The following is a 23,072-nucleotide window of genomic DNA, read 5'->3' as shown; positions in this document are numbered from 1 at the left end:
AAGCACACATAAAACACTCTTCTATCTGCATTCTGTAGCCTATTTCTTTGAGTCAGTGAGCATGACATCATGCCAGTGTGATTTATGCTTGTTTGTTTAGTGGTATGTTACATATATAAAAGGTGAAGTGTGTAATTTGTTAGATGTTAAAGGGATAGTTCACCCAAAAATTTAATTCTGTCATCATTTATTCACTATCACTGTTATTTCTAACCTTTATGACTTTATTTCTTCCATGGACCACAAAGTAGATGTTAGGCAGAATGAAAGCCTCAGTCACCGTTGCCTTTCATTGTTTTGGAAAAAAGATGCGTTAAAAGTGAATAGTGGATAAAGCTAACATTAAGCCTAATATCTTATTATGTGTTCCACGGAAGAAAGCAATATGGAAAGTGATATACCCACAACACTGTAGCATTGTGAAGGCGAGATGCTTGTTTGTGTTATTTTGGCAATTTTGTTGCAGTTTTCTGGTGCCACTCGTGGCATAGAAATTACACACTTCACCTTTAACAATTTTCCTCTAAGTAACACAATTAGGCATTACTTAGATAAAATACTACTGGCAGTTTTCAATATCCCAAAGTCATTCCTGTACCATGACAAGGTATCTTAGTATTAAAGACTTTGAAGGACACAGAACCCAGTCTCTTTCCATGTGTCTGTCTCCAGGTCCAGGGGCACATTGCTAAAGGTCAGAGGAATCTGGCAGGAGATGGCATGTCCCAAGTTACGAAGGTCCTCCTGGACCTCACCCAGAGACGCAATTTCTATGCAGGTGACCTTCTCTCCTCTGTAGAGATCCTTCGAAACGTCACTGACACCTTTAAAAGGGCCAGCTACGAACCATCTTCTGATGACGTGCAGGTAAGGGAGAACCAATATGGTTTCCTTTGTTTATTTCATATTGCATTGTGGTAAACATTCATTTTAGGTCTTAATGTTTAGTTAATGCAATTCAAATACTTGAATTTCTATTAATAAAGATAATTGTACTGTTTTTTAGAACACTGCACTTAAACAAATAACAAATGATAAATGGATCTCCACTTCTGCCCCTCATAAAGAGCTTTTAGGATTTATACACAGTGTGCCAGCTGCTAATAAGAGATACTCATTAAGTCTATCTCAGTCGCAATCTCAAGGCATTGTCATCACCTTCAGGATGCCGCAGTTTAACCGATTGCTCACAAACCATTTGAGAGAATGTGGTATTTTTACATAATACAGAGTGTAATGTGATTGTGTGTATGTTTGTGTGCTGGATTGGTGTGGGAGGTTTTATCAAAGCCCTGATGTGAACTGGAGCGGCCCCTCCTCCCCACGCCTGTGTACTGTGGTGGTTTGTGTTTTCTGGAACGTATTAATGCCGTGTTTAAGTGGATGCATTACCACCAGAGGGAGCATAAGCATTCAAGTAAAAAAAACAAGCATGCCAGAGCCAAGACGCTGCCTCTCTCCTGCCTTTCCTGGCACAGAGGCAGAGCAGCAAACAAAAAAGACAGGCACACATCCAGCAGGATATCTTATTCAGCTAAATCACCGCAGCAAACGTCGAGTATGCACAGGGTCCAAAATTTACTTTTGGCCACACCTGCCAATGACGAGTGAATTGAAGAAATATATATTTATTACCTGCCATAACACTGAATTTTGTATACATATATATGTATACAAAACTTTTGGAGTTGGCCCAACCCCCTTCTGGAGTAACTCAACCCCCTTCCAGAGTTACTCCACCCCCTTTTAGAGATCTTCGTTCTGCAGCAATGCCTACTTGGTTTTGGTGGCTTAATGCAAGGCATATTACACATATACAGTGGCAAGAATAAGTATGTGAAGCCTTAGGAATTAGCTGGTTTTCTGCATTAATTTGTCATTTCTCATCTTCATTAAAGTCACAAGTATAGACAAAGCACAGTGTGCTTAAGCTAACAACACACAAACAATTATAATCTTTCTTGTCTTTATTGAACACATCCCAATAAACATTAACAGTGCTGTGGAAAAAGTAAGTGAATCTCTAGCCTAAAGACGACAAAAAAAGCTAATTAGAGTCAGGAGATGGCAAATCAAACAAAGTTGGAGGTGTGGGTTTGAGCTACTTTGACTTATAAAAAGCACTCAAACATTTTGAGTTTGCTATTCACAAGATGCATCTGCTGATGTGGACCATGCTTTGCAAAAAATAGATTTCAGAAGACCTACGATCAAGAATTGTTACTTTGAATAAAGCTGGAAAGAGTTACAAATTTATCTTGAAGATCTTAGATATTCATCTGTCCACAGTTAGACAAATTGTCTATAAATGGAGATGATTTAGTACTGTGGCTACTCTCCGTAGAAGTGGCCATCCAGCCAAGATGTCTCAAAGGGCACACCACAGAATGCGCAATAAGGTAAAAAGAGCCCTAGAGTGACAGCTAAAGACTTGAAGGAATCATTGGAACTGGTTAACATCTCTGATCACGAGTCTACTATATATGGAAAACATTAAACAGCCATGGTTAAACGGTCCATGGCAGGACACCATGAAGGAAGCTGCTGCTTTCCAACAAAACATTGCTGCGCACCTGAATCTTGCCAAAGACCATCTTGACACTCCACAACGCTTCTGGACTGATGAAACTAAGTTTGAATTCTTTGGGAAGAACACGCAGCACTATGTATGACGTAAAAAAGACATCGTATACAAACATGAAAACATCATCCCAATGGTAAAATATGATGGAGGGAGCATCATGATTTGGGGCTGCTTTGCTGCTTCGGGGCGTGGACTGCTTGGCATCATCGAGGGAAAAATGAATCCCGAAGTTTATCAAGATATCCTGTTGCTGTGCACCAGCTGAAGCTCAGTAGAAGTTGGGTGATGCAGCAGGACAATGACCCTAAACATCAAACTAAATCCACTACAGAATGGCTTCAAAAAAAGAAAATCCACCTTTTGGAGTGGCTCAGTCAGAGCCCGGACCTCAACCTAATAGAGATTCTGTGAAATGACCTCAAGAGAGCCGTTTACACCAGACATCCTAAAAATATGACCGAGCTGATGCAGTTCTGTAAGTAAAAAAGGTCAAAAATCCCTTCTGAACATTGTGCAGGTATAATCCGCAGCTACCGGAAACGCTTGCTTGAGAGGTTATTGCTGCCAAAGCAGGATTGACCAGTTATTAAATACTAGGGTTCACTTACTTTTTGCACAGCATTGTAAATGTTTAATGGGATGTGTTCAATAAAGACATTGGTTATTATAATTGTCTGTGTGTTGTTAGCTTAAGCACATTGTGCTTTGTCTTTACTTGTGACTTTGATGAAGATGAGATCACATTTTTTGACCAATTAATGCAGAAAACCAGTTAATTCCAATTGGTTCACATACTTTTTCTTGCCACTGTATGTCATTCTGTAAAAAAAAAAAAAAAGAAAGGAATTCTGCGTGACTCGCAACATGCTTACTTTAGTAGACAGTTTGAATGTGTTTGATGTGAATCACTCACGTCACTTATCAGCAAGGGAAACTATCATTCTTACATTCCGACTTAATCCATCTAATGGTGCAGTTCCTAATAAAGTATAAATAATAAAGTATTGTTTACTCACCAAGGCAATTTTACTTAAGTTTATTGCTTGACGAGTGTTATTTTGGACACTGAGTATGCAGCTCTCCTAGTGCCTTCAAGCTTGAATGGCACTCTCTTTTCTCCTTGTTTTATTCTTCCCCACATTTGAGAGCTTAGGGAAGATCAACCAATCCCTGAATTGAAAGTAGCAGGAAATCCCTGGTGTGTTTTAGAGCCGATGCTGCTGGATGTACCCCATAATCAGTAATCCACTGCTGTGATTCTCAGTGTAATCCATAGTATTTGCACTTAAAATGCAGGGGAGATTCTATACTGTATGCTGTATGTATATGTACCTTTTCAGGGAACACCTATACATATTTTTATTTTTTTTCTGTACCAAGGACTATGTAAAATGTAAAGCCTATTTGGTAATACTTCACTTGAAGTCTGTGAATATGGTAATCTTAATCAATTAAATAATTTACATTTAGGCATTTGGTAGATGCTTTTATCCAAAATGACATACAGTGCATTCACACTATGTACAGTATATACAGTATACAAGCTATAATTCAAGATGTACCTCTCATGGGATTTGAACCAGCGACCTTTAAATTCAACACCCACCAGTCTACCACCCACAAATCATTCATAATCTTTTAAATACACCTAGTTAGTTGTAGTAGTTGTACACACACACACACACACACACACACACACACACACACACACACACACACACACAAAGGTATTAATAATATATTAAAAAGTATTCAGACTGAATATAAAATTATTTTATATTATTATATTATATTATATTAATAATGCTTTTGCTGCAATTATTTTATACAAATATATAGTACATTACAATTTGTATTATAGGGCATTATAAATCATTTTATATTCATTATGAATAATTTGTAATATATTATTAATAGCTTTAAAAAGTGTTAATATCAATTTCCTAAATGTTTTAATAACACCTTGTTTATATATTTAAAAGTGTATAAATTACATATTTAAAATTTCAATCCAAATGGACTCAAATTAGTTCCCTTCTCTATATGTCAGCAATGTTTTACTAACCATATTTTTTATTTTTTTTCTCCCCACAGAACTTTTTTCAGATCATCAGCAATCTCTTGGAGGAGGAGAACAGGGAGAAGTGGGAAGATGCACAACAGGTGTGTCTCAATGAATGTCTGAGTGTTTTTGAAGCTTGCAGGTCGAGATTGCTTTGTTATAGTCACATTGCAGAGAGAATCTGGTGTTGTGTGTCACTCTGTAGCTGAATATTGTGTGATGAGCCCTCAACAAATCGATTGCTATCACCGGTGCAGATGCTTTAGGTAATTGTCAGGTCAAAAAGGCAGCTATCTCTACAGGCAGGGCTGCGACAAATCAAGCTCTCTCTTACAAATACAGCCCTCCCTGCTGTGCTGATTGTTGGAAGGACAGCTGCAATATACACTGCATCCACTTGGTGGCAGCAACATTGGCAGCATACAGTATGTCCAGACCTCATGCTTTCCATCAGTGATGATGGTATTCGGTGCGTTCCATTCAGAAGTGCTCATCCCTATGCTCTATTCCCTTCAAAGACTTTACCATGCACTGTGAGAGCTTTGGAAGGCTGAAAGGTGTGGGGCTCAATGATAAAGTTTATTCAGAACACACCTTTTGAGTAATTTTTAAAGGAAATTCAGTTTGAAGCGATTTTACAGCATAACTATCATGATTGTTTTCACTTCAAAGTGCCCTTCGGAGGCTGATTTTTGGAACGCAGGGATTGTCTTCTACTCTGCGAGAGACAAAATAAAAGCAGCTTCTGGGAAAATTCAATTGTTCTTTCGAATTACAAACAAAATCTGAATCCAACTGCACTATTGTGGCTTTGGACCAAATTAAGTGTCTTTACAGTGAACTCCTTAAAGTTTATAAAATTCACTTTTAGCAGATATATGGCATTATAATTTACAGTCTTTCTCTTCTAGGAAAATGGAACAAAAATATTGATCATCCTGCACTACACAAACCTTTGTCCAATCAAATGCTTTCTAGAATGAGAATGCCCCCTTGTCCTAATGACTCTCTTCAGTGAATGTGATTATGCCAAGTAGAATATTATTTTTGTTGTTTTGTTTTTTGTTGTTGTTTTGCTCCTGGAACAAGATTCCTATTAATGAGATTTTTAAGTCTATGGTTTATGTTTTTGTTTGGGGCTTATACTCCATAATTGTAGGGGTAGGTTATAGATAGGGGTGGGGATAGGTAAGGACTACGTTTCTTTGACAGGAATTTTGGACCAACAAAAGATGTCTTGATCTGCAAAATTAAAAATTAAATGACATGGAAAGAAAAGAAAAGGAACCCTTCAATATATCCCTCCTGATCTTCCTGTTTCAATATGAAATATATCAACACAAGAAAGAAAACTGCATTCGCCAAGTGATTTTTCATGGGGTCTTTAAATCTACACTGGTAATACCTCTTAAGCAGACAGTGGTAATGTTACTGTCAATCAAACATAAGCTGCTTTGGAGCTCCTTCATCTAATGTGTTTGCCCGCAGTCTGAGAGCTGTGGTAAAACATGTTTCCTTGAGTAAAAAATGGTCCCTTGTGTCAACTGAATTAGCCCATAAATGGAGTTTACAGTAAGACAGTGTCACAAGGGTTTTATTGGAAAGTAATGTGTTTTTCAATTTGAAGTGTGTTCGGAGATCAGGTCATGGAGCAGATCACTTTTTTGCCAAAGGTGTTTTGCGTGCAGTCGCTGGAGCAGATGGGCCAGCTTTCAATTCACGTTCCTTCTCAGCTTTGTCACAGATTGAATCTTCAAACTCAAATAATTAGAGGACATCTGAGGTGGTTGTCACCTGCTCTGGCAAATGATTGACCTTAACCTGATGTTTAAATATCACCTAGGATTTTATCTTCTCTGCCTGTCTTGTCTTCTTCTACAAAGTCTGCTTGCATGGTATTCACAGGCTGTGCAATGATTGCTATGGAGTTCACAGCTCAGATTCATGCCGTTCTCTGCTGTTAGGTGGGAGAGAGCAGGAAGGGAAACCTCTCAGTGGAGAACAGTGTGTGCCTACCTCTCTAATTCTCAACTCAAAATGAGGAGAACAAGAGGTTCTTTAAGTAGTTGTTCACCCAAAAATGAAAATTCTCTCATCATTCACTCACACTCATGCCACACAGATGTTTAAGACTTTCTTTCTTCTGTTGAACACAAACAAAGATTTTTTGAATAATAAATCAGCTCTGTATAGCTCCATGCAATGCAAGTGAATGGTGGTCAGAACTTTGAAGGTCCAAAAATCATATAAAGGTAGCATAAAAGTAATCCAAAAGACTCCAGTGGTTCAGTCTATACTATATTTTTGTATTGTTTTGTTATCAATTCTCCTTCCTGCCCAGTAGGTGGCGGTATGCACAAAGAATGTGATAGCCAAAAACAAAGGAAGAAGAAAGTGGAAGTGGAGATTTATAGTAAAAAAAAAAAAAAAAAAGGACTTAGATATTGATCTATTTCTCACCCACACCTATTATATAGCTTCTAAAGACATAGATTTAACAACTGGAGTCATATGGATTACTTTTATGCTGCATATTTATGATTTTTGGACCTTCAAAGTGCTGGCCACCATTCACTTGCATTGTATGGACCTACAGAGCTGAGATATATTCTTCTTAAAATGTTAGCTTTTTGGTGAACTATCCCTTTAACCCCCTAAAAGTCTTTTACAGTCTTTCTTGTTAGTGATAACTGAGGTTACAATTATCCCTGGTGTATTCTAAGGCAGGGGTTCTCAACGGGGTCGGTACCGCCCTCCAGGGAGCATTCAAAGGATGCCAGCGGGCGCTGAGAGCAAATTAGTAGAGAGGGGGATGTTAGGTTACAAATGGGGGGCATTTATCAATCATACTATTCAAATCTATCGTCAAGTTCCTCTATGCATTAAAACATTTATCTAGACTTGGAGTATGTCAGTTGTTTCTCAATTATCAAATCAAATCAAATCATTTTTATTGTCACACAACCATATACACAAGTGCAATAATGGGTGAAAGTCTTGGGTGCAGTTCCGAGCAACATAGCAGTTATGACAGTGATGAGACATATGCCAGTTTACAATAAACATCAGATTTACACAACACAATTGACATATCTAATATACACATAATTACAACACAATATACAAATAATAATATACAATGTACAGTATACAATACACACAATATAGAATACACATACAATATAGAATACACATTATACAATAAAAATGGTATATATATAGTATATATAAAATATACAGTAGGTTGTATTGAACTGTATTGACATTCAGGCTGTCGGTTGATAGTCAGTTGCCAGTGTGTTGTTAAGAGAGACTATAATTTATGACAGTCCAGTGTGAGATAATAAGATTAATAAAGTGCAGTGCAGATGTATATTGATCGTGAAAGATTAAGAGTTCAGAAGTCTGATTGCTTGGGGGAAGAAGCTGTCATGAGTCGGCTGGTGCGGGTCCTGATGCTGCGATACCGCCTGCCCGATGGTAGCAGTGAGAGCAGCCCATGGCTCGGGTGGCTGGAGTCTCTGATCCTCCGAGATTTTTTCACAAACCGCCTGGTATATATGTCCTGGAGGGATGGAAGCTCACCTCCGATGATGTGTCTGGCAGTTCACACCACCCTTTGCAGGGCTTTACGGTTGTGGGCGGTGCTATTGCCATACCAGGCAGTGATGCAGCCAGTCAGGATGCTCTCTACAGTGCTGGTGTAGAACCGTGTGAGGATGTGGTGGTTCATTCCAAACTTCCTCAGCCGTCTCAGGAGGAAGAGGCGCTGATGAGCCTTCTTCACAACGGCCTCAGTGTGGAAGGACCATGTGAGTTCCTCAGTGATGTGGACACCGAGGAACTTGAAGCTGCTGACTCTCTCCACCGGTGCTCCATTGATGGTGATTGGACTGTGTTCTCTGTCTTTTCTCTTGAAGTCCACCACAAGCTCCTTTGTCTTGCTGACGCTGAGGGAGAGGTTGTGCTTCTGATACCAGTGCGTCAGAGTGTGCATCTCCTCTCTGTAGGCTGTTTCATCATTGTCAGTGATCAGACCTACCACCATAGTATCATCAGCAAACTTGATATCATTGGAGCTATGTGTTGCCACATAGTTATGTGTGTACAGGGAATACAGGAGTGGGCTGAGAACACAGCCCAGTGGGGCTCCAGTGTTGAGGGTCAGTGATGAGGAGATGTTGCTGCCCATTCTAACCACCTGGCGTCTGCTTGACAGGAAGTCCAGGATCCAGCTGCACAGCGAGCAGTTTAAGCCCAGAGCCTGGAGTTTCACATCAAGCTTGGAGGGAACTATGGTGTTGAATGCTGAGCTGTAGTTCAGACAGCATTCTCATATAAGTGTTCCTTTTTTCCATGTGGGAGAGAGCAGTGTGTAGTGTAGATGCAATGGCATCATTAGTGGAGTAGTTGTTGCGGTAAGCAAACTGCAATGAGTCCAGTGAGGGAGGCAGCACAGAGCAGATATAATCTCTGATTAGTCTCTCAAAGCATTTGCTGATGTTGGGGGTCAGAGCAACAGGACACCAGTCATTTAAGCAAGTGATTTTGGATTGCTTTGGTACAGGCACAATGGTGGATGTTTTAAGGCATGTGGGGACCACAGACGAGGAGAGGGAAAGGTTGAAAATGTCCGTAAAAACACCAGCCAGTTGGTTCGCACACACTCTGATGACGCGGCCCGGAATGCCGTCTGGACCCGCAGCTTTACGGATATTCACCCGTCGGAAGGATCGAGTTACATCCGCTACAGAGACAGAGAGTGTACTAACCTCTGTAGCTTTGGCCGCGAGAGCTCTCTCTGCGAGGGCGGTGTTATTTCCCTTGAAACGAGCATAAAAAGTATTAAGCTCATCCGGGAGGGAGGCAGCGGTGTTCACGGAGGAGTTTTTATTCCCTTTAAAGTCTGTGATGATATTAATTCCTTGCCACATGCTTCTAGAGTTGTGGTATTAAACTGTCCTTCGATCTTGTCCCTGTGCTGACATTTGGCTGCTCTGATAGTTTTGCGGAGTGCATAACTGGCTTGTTTACGCTCCTCTGCGTTCCCAGAATTAAAAGCGGAGGTTCGCGCATAAAGTGCTGTGTGAACATCGCTATTTATCCATGGCTTCTGGTTGGGGTAGATCCATATTGTTTTGGTTGGAACAACATCCTCTGTGCACTTTCTGATTAAACACGTTATCTCGATGTCGTCATCAGAGGCAAACCGGAACATCTCCCAGTCCGCGTGATCAAAACAGTCTTGTAGCGTAGGTTGGTCCGACCAGCACTGGATCGTTCTGAGGGTGGGTGCTTCCTGTTTCAGTTTCTGCCTGTAAGCGGGCAGAAGCAGAACGGAAGAGTGGTCTGATTTGTCAAATGGTGGGCGAGGGAGGGATTTGTAGCCATCCCGGAAGGGAGAGTAGCAATGGTCCAAAACCTGGTCCCCTCATGTGTTGAAACTGATGTGTTGGTGGTATTTTGGTGCGATTGATTTGAAATTGGCATTGTTAAAGTCCTCGGTCACAATGAACATGGCCTCAGGATGCGCAGTTTCCGGCGGGATGTACACAGCTGTGATAATGACCACTGTGAATTCCCTCGGTAGCCAGAATGGTTGACACAGAAGCATAAAAAATTCCAGATCAGGAGAGCAGAAAGACTTGATAGAATGTACGTTCCTTTGATCACACCAGGATTTGTTGATCATAAAATATACACCACCACCTCTGCTTTTACCAGAGAGGTCTTCCGCTCTGTCTGTTCGGTGCACAGAAAACCCCGCAGGTTCAATGGCTGAATCTGGAATCTCAGCAGACATCCAAGTTTCCGTAAGGCAGATAATGCAGCAGTCCCTCATCTCTCGTTGGAAAGTGATCCGCGCTCTCAGCTCGCAGAGCTTGTTGTCCAGATTGAACATTTGCCAGTAGAATACTGGGTAGCGGGGGTTGATTTGCGCGACGTTTTACTCTGATGAGAATGCCGGCTCTCCTTCTCATTTTCCTTCTGTGTTTCCGTGGCCGGGCTCCACTGCCGTGTTTGTATACAGTGGGTCGGCATTGAGGAATTTGAAGTCCAGTTTACGGAGTGCAATTGCAGAATCAATGTCCAAAAGTGTTTGTCTGTCGTAGACAATAAGGCATCCAAGACAAAAGGCATAAAAATTATAAACAAAACAAACAAAAAACTGCAATGTTGTGTCGGTTCTCGCAACACAGCAGCCATACTCGGTGCCATCTTGAGTCCAATCTTAAACGGGTTAATATGCATTTGTACTGCAGTTCATCTGATTTTGAAATCTAACGACGCATCTGAAGTATCTGGTTTAGCAGCGTCAAATACACAGGCTGAGGCACAACCTCGGCTAATGCACCTGTTTGGCTCTGTAGATGGATACGACTCAGTGGACAGAGCAGCGCGAGCGCAAAGCTCTTAAAGCTCAAGCTCTTAAACTCATCAGTGAGAAGCAAGGTGTGAGAAGTGGAAACCCTTGAATTTACTATAGTAACACTATAGGGGAATGAAGTAGGGGGGCGTTCATCAAAAAAATTTTGAGAACCACTGCTCTAAGGTATTACTACCATGCTATATGTTCAAAGACATTGTAATACCATAGTATATGTCCAATAAACATGCTACTACCATGGTACCATGGTTCCAAAAACATTGTAGTAAATTTTTGTTAGAAGGATAATTAGTTTGTTAGTGTATCTTATTACAAATCTGCTATTATTATGTCTGCTTACAAACAGTTGTGTTTAATATACCGTATACAATGTATACAGATTTATTGAATTTCATTGTATGTTGTTACAAATGTACTGTTCTCAGCCTGATCTCATGAAAAGTGTGTGATGGTGTGGACAGTTTTGCAAAATTATATGTGGTTTTATTACACATAGTGCAGCAATTTTGAGATGAAATGTCCACTGTGTGATGCCAAAAGCGAGTTTACATTTTTTTATTAATTCAACAAAACCCACCTCCCTACCCTAAACGTTAAACCTAAACCTAACCATTAATGTCATAAAAGCAAATGTGAGATGAAAACACAATTGCTGAAGCAACTTCATCATTTTGTGGTGCTTCTATGACACTTTCGCCTCAAGTGTCAACTCAAAATCGTGCTTGAGATCATACCATTGTGCTTTGCATCAGAAGTGCAACACTTTATCATTTGAGCTACTGCACAACTTAATCACACTTGAACTTAAAATGTATCACGCACTATAGTACAAGTGTGTCATAAGATAGCATTGTGTGAGGAACTGGGCGAAAATCAAGTGTTTACGAACTAATAATCTGCTGTTTTACTAGTGATTTGTTTGAAAGTGAATAAAAGTAATTGTTGTTGTTGCACCTCTAATGTTTATTTCACCAGGAAACTGCCACAATACGTACAGCTAACCATGTAAAAATGTAGGTATATAATTTTATGAGACCAGGTTGGCTATTCTCATGTCTGCATACATATAGCAGTCACATACATTTACTTGTTCTCACTTATGGCTGAAATCTATATAGCAGAAGAGTACGTTTATAATATATAATATATTTTTATATATTCAACTTTGTAGTGACTGTAATCTACTGTACACTCACTGAGAACTTTATTATGAACACTATGGTCCTAATAAAGTGCCCGATGTGGTCTTCTGCTGTTGTATCCTATCTGCCTCAAGGTTCGACATGTTGTGCATTCTGAGATGCTATTCTGCTCACTACAATTGTACAGAGTGGTTATCTGAGTTACCGTTGCCTTTCTTTCAGCTTGAACCAGTCTGGCCATTCTCAGTTGACCTCTCTCATTAACAAGACATTTCTGTCTATAGAACTGCTGCATACTGGATGTTTTTTGTTTTTGGCAACATTCTGAATAAACTCTAGAGACTGTTGTGCGTGAAAATCCCAGTAGATCAGTTACAGAAATACTCAAGCCAGCCCGTCTGGCAAAAACAATCACACCATGGTTGAAATCACTAAGATCACATTTTTTCCCCATTCTGATGGTTGATGTGAAAATTAACTTAGCTCCTGACCTGTATCTGCATGATTTTAAGCATTGCACTGCCACATGATTGGCTGATTAGATAATAGAATGAATATGTAGGTCTACAGGTGTTCCTAATAAAGTGCTCGTTAGTGTATATGAAAGTACACTTAATATGAAAGCACACTTTATATTATTTGTGTGTGACAACGCAGCAACAGTGTTGGTACATATAATGGCCATCAGCCCCAGCCATTTCCCGCACTGCTGTCTACCCTGCACACTTCAACACCCCAGCGCTGTTGCCATGGAGAGGGATGCTCTCTGCTGTCCCCCGCCAGTCTGACCGAGGGGGATGGGCCAATCTGCCTGCGTGCCCTCAGCATCTCTCTCTCTGTCTGCAGTCTGTCTGATTGACTTGGCCCAAGATCGGCCCCTGTGCGAATGCGGAGCCTGACTCCTGCCAGGGGGATTATTAGATATCTGACTCCTTCGCCCTGTTCCTGCATCTCACTAAGGGTGCTAATTATGAAATGTCACTCAGTGCTATTTTTCTGTACCCCGCTTTTTTATTTTTTTGTCTTTTGCAGATTGGTTGCAATGCGTTTTTGCACTTTGTTTGTTGTCACAGGGACAGAGGGTTCAGGATGATGATAATGAGATGAGAGACCAAAGGCTGCACAGCATCATATGGTTTTTAAATTTGTATAGTAAATCTGCTGGGTAAAAGGTTTAAGACCCCGCTTCCTGCAGTTAGTGATGACAATTTTTATTAATAGGCTCTTTAAAAGGTTGATCACAAAAGATTGTGAATTTGATGCTGTTTCTTGAAGTCAACATAAAATACATTTATTTCTAAAAACACCTTGCTGGTCTTATTGTGAGTGGTTCATTGGTGTATGTTATTCCACAGAAAAATTGTTTGTCTTTGTAATCCTTTATCGATGTAATAACTTGTTTTGCCTATGAAATTACTTTCCACTTCGGCTGACTTCATCTTGATAAATTGGGAGTGGAAAGTATCTAAACATTTTTGAACCACTCCCCTCCAGCAACCTGTCTGCTCCGACGGCTGTGGGCTAGCTGGCTTAAATTTTAGACTTTGAAGAGGAATATCAGAGAGGTTGAATTAGGTCGAGACAACACTTCTGAATATTTCCTAATGTTGAGGCAAAATTTTTCGTGCTTATAAACATTATTCCAGATCAGCATTAATTTGTATACAGTTTTTTGTTTTAGTCTTCTGACAAAAATGTCCTTTAAATTTGCTCAATATTTCATGTCATATTCATTCATTTTAATCAGTTTTACTCTGACTAAAATGGCATATAATTTCAGTCAGCGAAAATAATATAGTTTAGTTAATGATAATTGCAAAATGACTAAAAATGTCATGTAAAATATACATCAACTGTTCTTGTTTTGAAAACCTCAGCTCCTGAACTAAAAGCATAAAATGAATGTACTGAAGGTTTAGCTATTTTTCAAGTTACTGTATTCTGATTTTTTCATGGTTTAGAGACTGTTATAAATGTTTCATGCTTTAGCCAGTTTAGGATATTGCATTGCGTGTAGCTCCTTTTATGTATTCCCAATGCAAGTTATTTTCTGACTAGTGTGTAACTTAGTTCAACTTCACCTCTTCATTTTCTTAATTGACTGTGCAGATGTAAGGTGTGATATTACATATATTTTGTGTGATATAGTGATTAATGTCATGTGTAAATAGCATGCATTTAAGTGAGGTAATTAACCCGTTTGTGAAGCGGTTCATTTAGCTGGAGTTCAGCTCTTTCTGTTCACGCATATCCAAGATTGTCTTCGTAACCTTTTATCAAAATATGATAACTTGCTCCGCCTCTGAAATGACATTCTTTTTTGGATGACGTTGTAAATCCCTTTTACTTTTCAACCACTGCCCTCCAACCACCTGGGCTCTATTCTTGTTTGTAATGCCTACTTTTCACAATCCAATCAATTCCCAATTAATAGAATCATGTCCCACGCTACATTTTTTGCAGCTGTTGTTTCAAGTTGACTTTAAATATTGAATAGTTAAATACTGAATTCTTGAATTGCCAGAAATCAGCCTGAAAAATGCTTGCTCTTGAGTTAAGCCGAAAGATGCTTTCTCCTAGACTGTCTGCTCCTACTAAAGATCTTTGAGGACTTTCAGAATGATGACAGATGTAAATAGCTGGGTTCAGTCACCTGAAGGTCAAGGATTGGATCAGCAGGCCGTGATGCTATTGACTAAAAGAGAACGGGTACTTTGACAGGCTGAGGCAGTGAAATCGGGAGGGGGGCGTGCCATAGGTCTGAATTCCTCCTCCACATTTGCTCTGACACTGATGGTTGGTCCTCTAGAGAGGCTCTGAGCTCTGCACAATCATTCTGCAGCATGCAGTTTGTCTTTGTGAAATACTGAATAGACAGGTTGCACAGCTCTAAAGAATTAGATGCCCTTTAAAATGATTAAAAATTAATAATTAAAAAATTAAAAAGTTATAGTTTTCAAATGGGTTAGTCTGAGTGTGTTTTTACTAGGCTAACTGTTGCCTAAGTTGCTCTTTTTTCTGCGTGTTTTGGTTACATTTAACTGCATTTAATGTCAAGTTTAATTGAATTATGTCTCTATATCTGTCTATCTAGCTGTCTATCTGTCGGTCTATCTATCGTTCTGTCTGTCTGACTGTCTGTCTGTTTGTCTGCCTGCCTGCCAGCCTGCCTTCCTGTCTTACTGTCTTTCGTTCTGTCTATCAGTCGTCTATCTACAGGAATCTGTCTGTTTGTCTGTCTATCGGTCTATCCATCCATCTGTTTATCTGTCTGTCTGTCTATCTATCGGTCTGTCTGTTTGACTGACTGTCTGTCTGTCTGTCTATCTGTCTATCAGTATGTCTATCTATCTGTCTGTCGTTCTGTCTGTCTTTCTGTCGTTCTGTCTGTCTGACTGTCTGTTTGTCTGCCTGCCTGCCTTCCTGTCTTACTGTCTTTTGTTCTGTCTCTCTATCTGTCTGTCTGTCTGTCGGTCGGTCTATCTACAGGAATCTGTCTGTTTGTCTGTCTTTCAGTCTATCTATCCATCTGTTTGTCGGTCTATCTATCGGTCTGTCTCATTTAATTTGATGACAAATCCATCTAAAGTCTGATGGCATCTGTGTTTGATAGTCATTTGCAAACAGAGTTTTTTATTTTATTGATTTTTTTCCCCCTCATTTTCCCTTCCCAGATTTACCCAGGGTCGGTGGAGCTCATGCAAGTCATTGAAGAGTTCATCCACATCGTCGGGCTGGGAATGAAGGACTTCCACAATGCCTATCTGATGACAGGAAACCTGGGTAAGACCTTCAGACAGTTCTGAGAAAGCTTCATACCTCCCAATCACTGACTGCAGGTCTCACTGACTCTTCCCAACAACTCTGTGTGTCGTCAGTAATTGAGGATAAATGGTGCTTAGAGAGGAATGGGGGCACACACCACCAGTTGATAATGTTTATTAATACCAAGCCATTTTCACTTAATGTGCTATATTCTTATGCAAACATCTTATCTTATTTCAGCTTGTAAAAGCAGAGATGTACTGTATTTGGCTTTGGTTATAACTATTACAGCATGCATTGATTTCCATCCACCTACACCTTTCCAGAGTTATTAGAGTTTTACATTTTAATTTAGTTTCGTTTTCATTAGTTTACATTTGTACTGTTAGTTTTAGTTTTACTATTTTTGGGCTGCCAAAGTTAACTGATTTGTATTTATTTTGGTTAGTATTGGAGTCATGGAAATTTAGTTTAGATTAGTTTCAGTGTTTTCCAATTATGTTAGATTTACATTGATTTTTTATTAACAAAACTATTTTCATTTAGTTTTCGTTAACAAAATTACCACATCTTTCTGCATATAACTGAGTCTTAGTGTAGCTTTAATATAACTGTTAGCCTTTTTTTTTAACTGCAGTGTATTAAGTAAGGCTTTTTAAATATTTCTAAAGCATGACTCATCTGTTTACATATAATCTTCCCACGTCACTCATAGAATTCCTCCATACTACTTTTCCTTTACGGTCGTTTCAATAGAATGGGTGTTGAATGATAGAACCGTTGGTGAAGCACATTTGCTTAGTTCTCTTGGTTAAAACATATGGGACATTTACCCATGAAATTGCAATCTGCATGAATTGCAGAGCTCAACAGATACGAAATGACTGAATTAGGATGACCTTGCTGTCTATCAGCAAAGACGGTACATACTAGAGTCTACAATGTTTTGAATGGTACTAAAAGCTAACTGGCATTAAAGAGGCAATTTCATTTAAGGGCACCTTTGGTATCTTTTTTAGTGTTAACTTATTTTAGGTAGCTTGACATAAAACAGACAGGATTGTCTCAAAATGTCATGAAGTTGTGTAAAATGGCATATTCATATATTTAAAGATTAGTAATATGAGTAGCTACTACAAGAATGTCCTTCAAAAACATTTGGACAGAGATGATTGTTTAGTGTGTTTGCTCAGTTAAACAAAATCAGTGAAACAGTTCTGAAATTACAGATTGCATGATTTAGCTTTAATTTATAGAGGTATTTGCATGTTTAACTTTTTCATCCACTTTAAGATTGTAGGTTAAGTTTTATGTTTTACATTTTATGAAAGCATACATTGTAGGTGCTGTTCACCGCTTTTAATCACCCTTTTGCCCTCTGTGCTTAATTTTAAATGGCCGTGCAGTATGACAAATGAATTTGAAAGTACAAAAATTCTTTGTAGTCTCTCAATTATTACAAGGTCATGAAAAGAATAAAGACTGCATTATAGTTATAAAAGAATTATCAAAATGGAATTTAAAACAGTTTTAGATGGAGTACAGATTGTCAACTGCAGGTGATGTAAATTTATATTCTTGTACATGCTAATTGTCACTTGCTTTGAAAACCTTATTTTTGCAAAGCAGTGATGTGCTCAGACCTCAGCAGGTGTGGAAGGATAAATTAGGAGACTGATATTTTTTGAATGAGTAGTACTTATATATAATTTACTAATTTCTTTCATATTAATGTTATTTTACTGTATTCTGTCATAAAAAATCAATAAAAAATAAGACCCATACAGCAATAATGTGGAAGAACCATGGTACAGTGAGTAGGGCATAGAAATGATCACTTTTGATTGGAATTCGCTCCGATCTGCTGTAGCGCGCACTGTTAAAGGCACTCCCGCCTTATTTTCTTTAATGCTTCCACGATTTACAAAGAAATCTCACAATGACACATTACTATTACTGTAAGATTATAAAGAGATTTTTATTTTGTTTTGTGTACCTGTAGACTTGTAACTCTCCCCCCACGCCACTGTTGCAGAGCATATTTTTCTGTTGTTGTTTTCTGAACATGAATCAATTCAGACATGGCCACCTCAGTAAAGTATGTTGTAGGATGAAACGCACAGCCAGAACATGGACATTATAATTATTCTGGAGAGAGGAGCTATAAACATTTTAACGTCTGCCACTGACAAGGCAAAGTAAACCTGTGATTGATCTAGTAGTCTGAAGGTTAAAATGAATGATGTTGCAACTCACAGCTGCTGGTAACAGATGTATAAACAGGCTGAAGCTATTGAATCAAGAAACCACGAACATTATTGAAGCACATTATCGCAAAACAATAAAATAAATAATAATATTAAAAATAATAATAATAATAATCTTTTTTTTTTTCTTTTTGGCTTTACAGCAAGAATATCTATATATCTTTAATATCTGTTATTAAAAGAAAATATGTTTACTTGAAAAGCAAAATTGCATAAGAAATAAAGTCTAATTTTCAGAGTAATGTAACCAAATTTAGGGAGGTTTATGCTTAAACAAAATTGTCAGTGGGATTAGAAAAATAAATTTGTTTTCCTTTTGAATTAAGTTTATTTTTCTTTCTATAAATAAAAAATAAAAAAATCTTGTTTTAAGCATATAAATTTTAACTATTTTTTATTTTTTTATTTCTCTAAATACGAGACTTAATATCTTAAGTCTTTTTGCTTTTCAAGTAAATGTATTTTGTTTTAAATGTTTGGATATTTGTACTGGAAAACAAGACAAAAATACTGAGTAAGAAAAATATTATTTGCAGTGTGTCTACTTCTGTTTAGAGTGATACAAATCTCTGTTGCTTTAGTTTAATGTCCACTGTTTATTATCTGATCACCTGCCATTTATTTTAAATGGATATTGTTTAAGGTGGTAAAGCTGGTAAAGACACTAGCAATGGCAAAGTCATGAGTTCGATGCCCAGGGAACACATTATGATAAAACGTATAACTTAAATGCATCGTAAAAACATTATGCATAAATGTAAATGGATAGTAAACTAACTTTTAGAAGACAAGTTAGAACCCACTAGTTATTTCAGAATACCACAGAGATTTTATGCTTGAACCCAGGATCCGGTAATTTTATTATGCCCAAATGAATTGGACCGTTTCAATATCAATGATTTTATAAAAGATGCTTTCAGCCCTTGATACACATGGCACAGTATTAGCCCAACCAAGTCTAAATTAGTTAAAGCTTCAGGAGGTGAAACTGAGATGGAGAAACTTGTTAATTCTGCAGAGAGGGTTCTGCATTATAGTAAAGATTCCAGAATTAATTTGCGAATCAAGAGCGTACAGATGTTAAACATGCAACACATCTGTGCATTTGTGCTGATCGTGCGTTCCTTCTGAGTAGCAATCTGGCAAACACATTGAACCCTGATACATTGTAATGATATTCAATATACAGTGAGACATCTTCATTAGTGGCATATAGAGAAACATTTAAATGCATTGTATTTTGTGGTATAGATTTTTTTTTCTTAACCAATTGATTAAGCGACCAATTGCTCTATCCATATGAAAGTCACAAATGCGATATCTTTAATATCTCACCTCAGTGACATTGAATGGAGATTAAATTCATACTACTGCTTTTCAGATTTTTCTCCTGAAAAAAAAAGACCACAGTAATATAACATGTGTCTTTCAGAGATCTTAGCAATGTCTCAAATGGTGCTCAGATTTGCCAAAATACCTAATTCTACAATCAAAATCATAGATTTCATGAGCTCTATACTGTACAGCTCTATACTATACTTTTATGTCTACAATTGTCTCATTCCATTGAATTTTATTTCTCTTAAAGAATATTAGGAGACAAACATAACATAAATGAGATATCCATTAAGTCTCCTGAGCTACGTATAAGCAACCTATCTGAGAAAGAACATTTTCCTCTGGGTATGCTTTTGATTAAAAAAGCAAATCCTTATGGCTAAAATTTTAATCAGAAAATAAATCCATATTTGTTTATTGGCATCCATTTTGTAATTTCATTTTCATTTTCAGTGAGACTTAATATCCGTCTTTGTTAGAATCTGCTCTTTTTCATTAAACAAACAAAGCAGTGCTGCCTGCACTAGCCAAATGAAAATCATCTGTCATAGTTAGAAATTGCAGTATCATTTCTTGCCAAATTTATGGCACGCTCTTGACACTACAATAAATGCCGTCTGTCAGCACTGCACACTCTTCCATCCTCTTTTAGCTAAATAATCTTGATTGCAGAGATCAGCAGCTCGTCTCCCTGTGAGAATAAACAATGTCTTAGTCTTAGTTGCAGGTCTTTTAGGTGAATAAACACACATAAAAAAAAAATACAAATAATGGACATCGATAGGTTTGCATTGATTACTTAGATAAGTGTAAGAGGCCCTGTAAATACTCCAATAAATAGCCTAACTCTTGCTTTTGAGCATTTAACCAAGATTGCACCAACATTTTTGATGTAAAAATTTTTTTTAAATAAAAGCCTGTGATTTTACCATGGGTAAGAGGTGATCCCATGGTAAAATCACTGTAACACACAGATTTTAATGGCTTGTTGCACACCAATATGATAAAAGACACCAAAGTTCAATAAACAGTTACATTTATCAAGAATAGTAATCGGAATAAACAATTTTGTTTATTATATATTATCCTAACTGTTGGCATTTGCGGTTGCCAAGCAGCATAGCAACTTGGCGTATTACAGAAATATTCACCTTTCAATATGAGTTATGCTCAGTTGATAGCATTTGAGCCAAAAAAACAATATATTTTGACTCATCCCTCCTTTTCTTTGGAGTAAAAAAAAAAAAAAAAAGCAAAAATCAAGGTTACTGGGTGGCACTTACAATGGAAGTGTATGGGACCAATTTTTGGATTGCTTAAAGGCAGAAATGTGAAGTTTATAATTTTATAAAAACATTTACATAATTTTTTTTGTTAAAACTTGTGTATTATTTGAGCTGTAAAGTTGTTTATATTGTAATTTTTTTTGGTGGTTTTAGGGTTTACGGTGTTACGTTGCTACATCTTGGCAGCAAAGTTGTAAAATTGTATATAACTTTACACAGAAAAGGTTAGAAAGTGATTTTATCATACTAAAATCAAGTTTACACACAATGTTTATGCCTCGTAGCTATACTTTTGAAAAAGTTAGTTTTTTTTACGTTTACGGATTGGCCCCATTCACTTCCATTGTAAGTGCTTCACTGGAACCCAGAATTTAGCTTTTTTTTTTAAAGAAAAAGAGGGACAATTTAAAATTAAGTTTTTTTGTGATCAACATTAAGCCACAAATGATGTCGATTGAGCTTGCCTTGTATTGAACCCGTAACATTGCTTTAATAAAGAATGTACACTTATAGGTGTACGTTCACAGTTGTACATTTCTAGTCAAACAAACGTGGCTTCAAACGCGTCTTATCCAATCAGAAATTAGAATCTGAACTATCTGTTTTATAAATGTCCGTTTCTAACTGGTTTCAGCCTGATGTTTCTCTGGAAGTACCAGTGATTAGGCTCATTAGTCACAGGTGGGCACAGGTGCCAGTACCTCCTGGCTGGGTTCCCTGAGGACCGTTACCCACTGAGGCTTCACACCAAAGTCATGAGTAGGAAAACCACTATGAGAACATCCAATCCAAAGGGATCTTGCAGAGTTAGACTGAACTGCATTGAATTAATAAATGCTGCAGGAAATTATTAGAACCAGTGGCCATACAGTAAGAGGAGCCCTTCACTCTGCAACACTGTTCTTATTATTGACAGTGATGAGCAGTATTTGACAAAATATTTACAAATTATTTGGTCTGTTACATGTTGTTTAAAGGATATATTTGTCAAAAGACAAAAATTATAACTAAATTTAAAAAACTGTATAAAAAAAAACTGCTTGCATTTTTTTAATTTTTTTTATAAGCTAATTAAAACAGGTTAGGCTCAATGAAATTTCAGATTTTGTGTTAAAAGTTGTGTTCTTTGCTGTACACTGCACATTTTGGCAAATGTAGTAGGTCAGCTGGGTATTCCATGCAAACATACATTTTCATACTTGTCACAGTATACATGTTGCATACTACTAAAACAGTGGAAGTAGTAGGTACTGTATACTATTCCGAACATCGACTTCTCTTAACTCTTCAGAACCATGCTTGGATACCTGATCTTTAGATCACAAAAAGGGTCACTTATCTCATGCTGTTTTTAGATCCCTAGGTGTGAGCTTCTTCACCAACAGTTCTTCAGTTCTACCCCATGTGCTCCTATGACTAATGCCCACCACCCCCATCCACACAGAGCAGCTGGCCACCTCCTCCAAACACACGCATACGCATGCTCGCTTTTGTATAATCCTTACCTAAACCTCAACGTTTATTACCTGTCCTCTGACCAGACCAGTCATACCGACACCTGCACACTCACTTACACGTTTTAGTGTATCCTCACCCTCAGAGTTATTCCTGTGTTATAAAAGGGTGATGGGTTAACGATCATATTTTGTTGTTTCTCCTTTTCTTCCTTTTTTAGTTGCAAGTATACAGAGGCTGCCAGCTGTGTCTGTTATGACTGACATTAACTTCCCTATGAAGGGACGAAAGGGGATGGTCGACTGGGCGAGAAACTCAGAGGACAAAGTCGTCATTCCCAAAGGAATCTTTGTGCCCCAGGCAGCAGGTACAGTTATGTCACATTGCAGAAAATGATGATTGTGATACAGTATGTTTTATGACCTCTACATTGAGGCTAAATTAACTAGATTGTCAAGGCCAAATCTCAATTAACCCATGTTAACATTATGCCTTGTCCTAAGGAAAATAATTATATATCTCATTAGTTAAAGAAAGGCATAATAAAATAGTAGTTGGTAGCCCTGCTTTGAGGTCATTCTTTTTGGTGGTGTAGTACTGTACATAAACTGACAATTTCTTATACACTCACTTAGCACTTTATTAGGAACACCTGTACACTTATTCATGTGATTATCTAATCAGCCATTCGTGTGGCAGCAGTGCAGTGCATAAAATCATGCAGCTATGGGTCAGACGCTTCAATTTATGTTCACCTCAACCATCAGAATGGGGGAAAAATGTGA

The 23,072-nt window shown here is 38.0% G+C and overlaps 1 protein-coding gene across 5 annotated transcripts in view; it reads left to right on the top strand.

Moving 5' to 3' along the window:
* The window catches only part of LOC127412420 (adhesion G protein-coupled receptor B3-like), a 252,987-nt gene that overhangs the window by 158,800 nt on the left and 71,115 nt on the right, over window positions 1–23,072 (top strand). For all 5 annotated transcript variants that reach the window (XM_051648751.1, XM_051648750.1, XM_051648749.1 and 2 more), the window contains 4 exons: window positions 673–867; window positions 4,679–4,747; window positions 15,851–15,959; window positions 22,508–22,654. In XM_051648751.1, the coding sequence (XP_051504711.1) occupies window positions 673–867; window positions 4,679–4,747; window positions 15,851–15,959; window positions 22,508–22,654 (520 nt within the window). The remainder of the gene's footprint in view (window positions 1–672; window positions 868–4,678; window positions 4,748–15,850; window positions 15,960–22,507; window positions 22,655–23,072) is intronic.

This window comes from Myxocyprinus asiaticus, chromosome 21 (genome assembly GCF_019703515.2).
Source record: "Myxocyprinus asiaticus isolate MX2 ecotype Aquarium Trade chromosome 21, UBuf_Myxa_2, whole genome shotgun sequence".
Taxonomy (NCBI): domain Eukaryota; kingdom Metazoa; phylum Chordata; class Actinopteri; order Cypriniformes; family Catostomidae; genus Myxocyprinus; species Myxocyprinus asiaticus.
The sequence above is the reverse complement of the archived record's forward strand: the minus strand, read 5'-3'. Positions and strand labels throughout refer to the sequence as shown.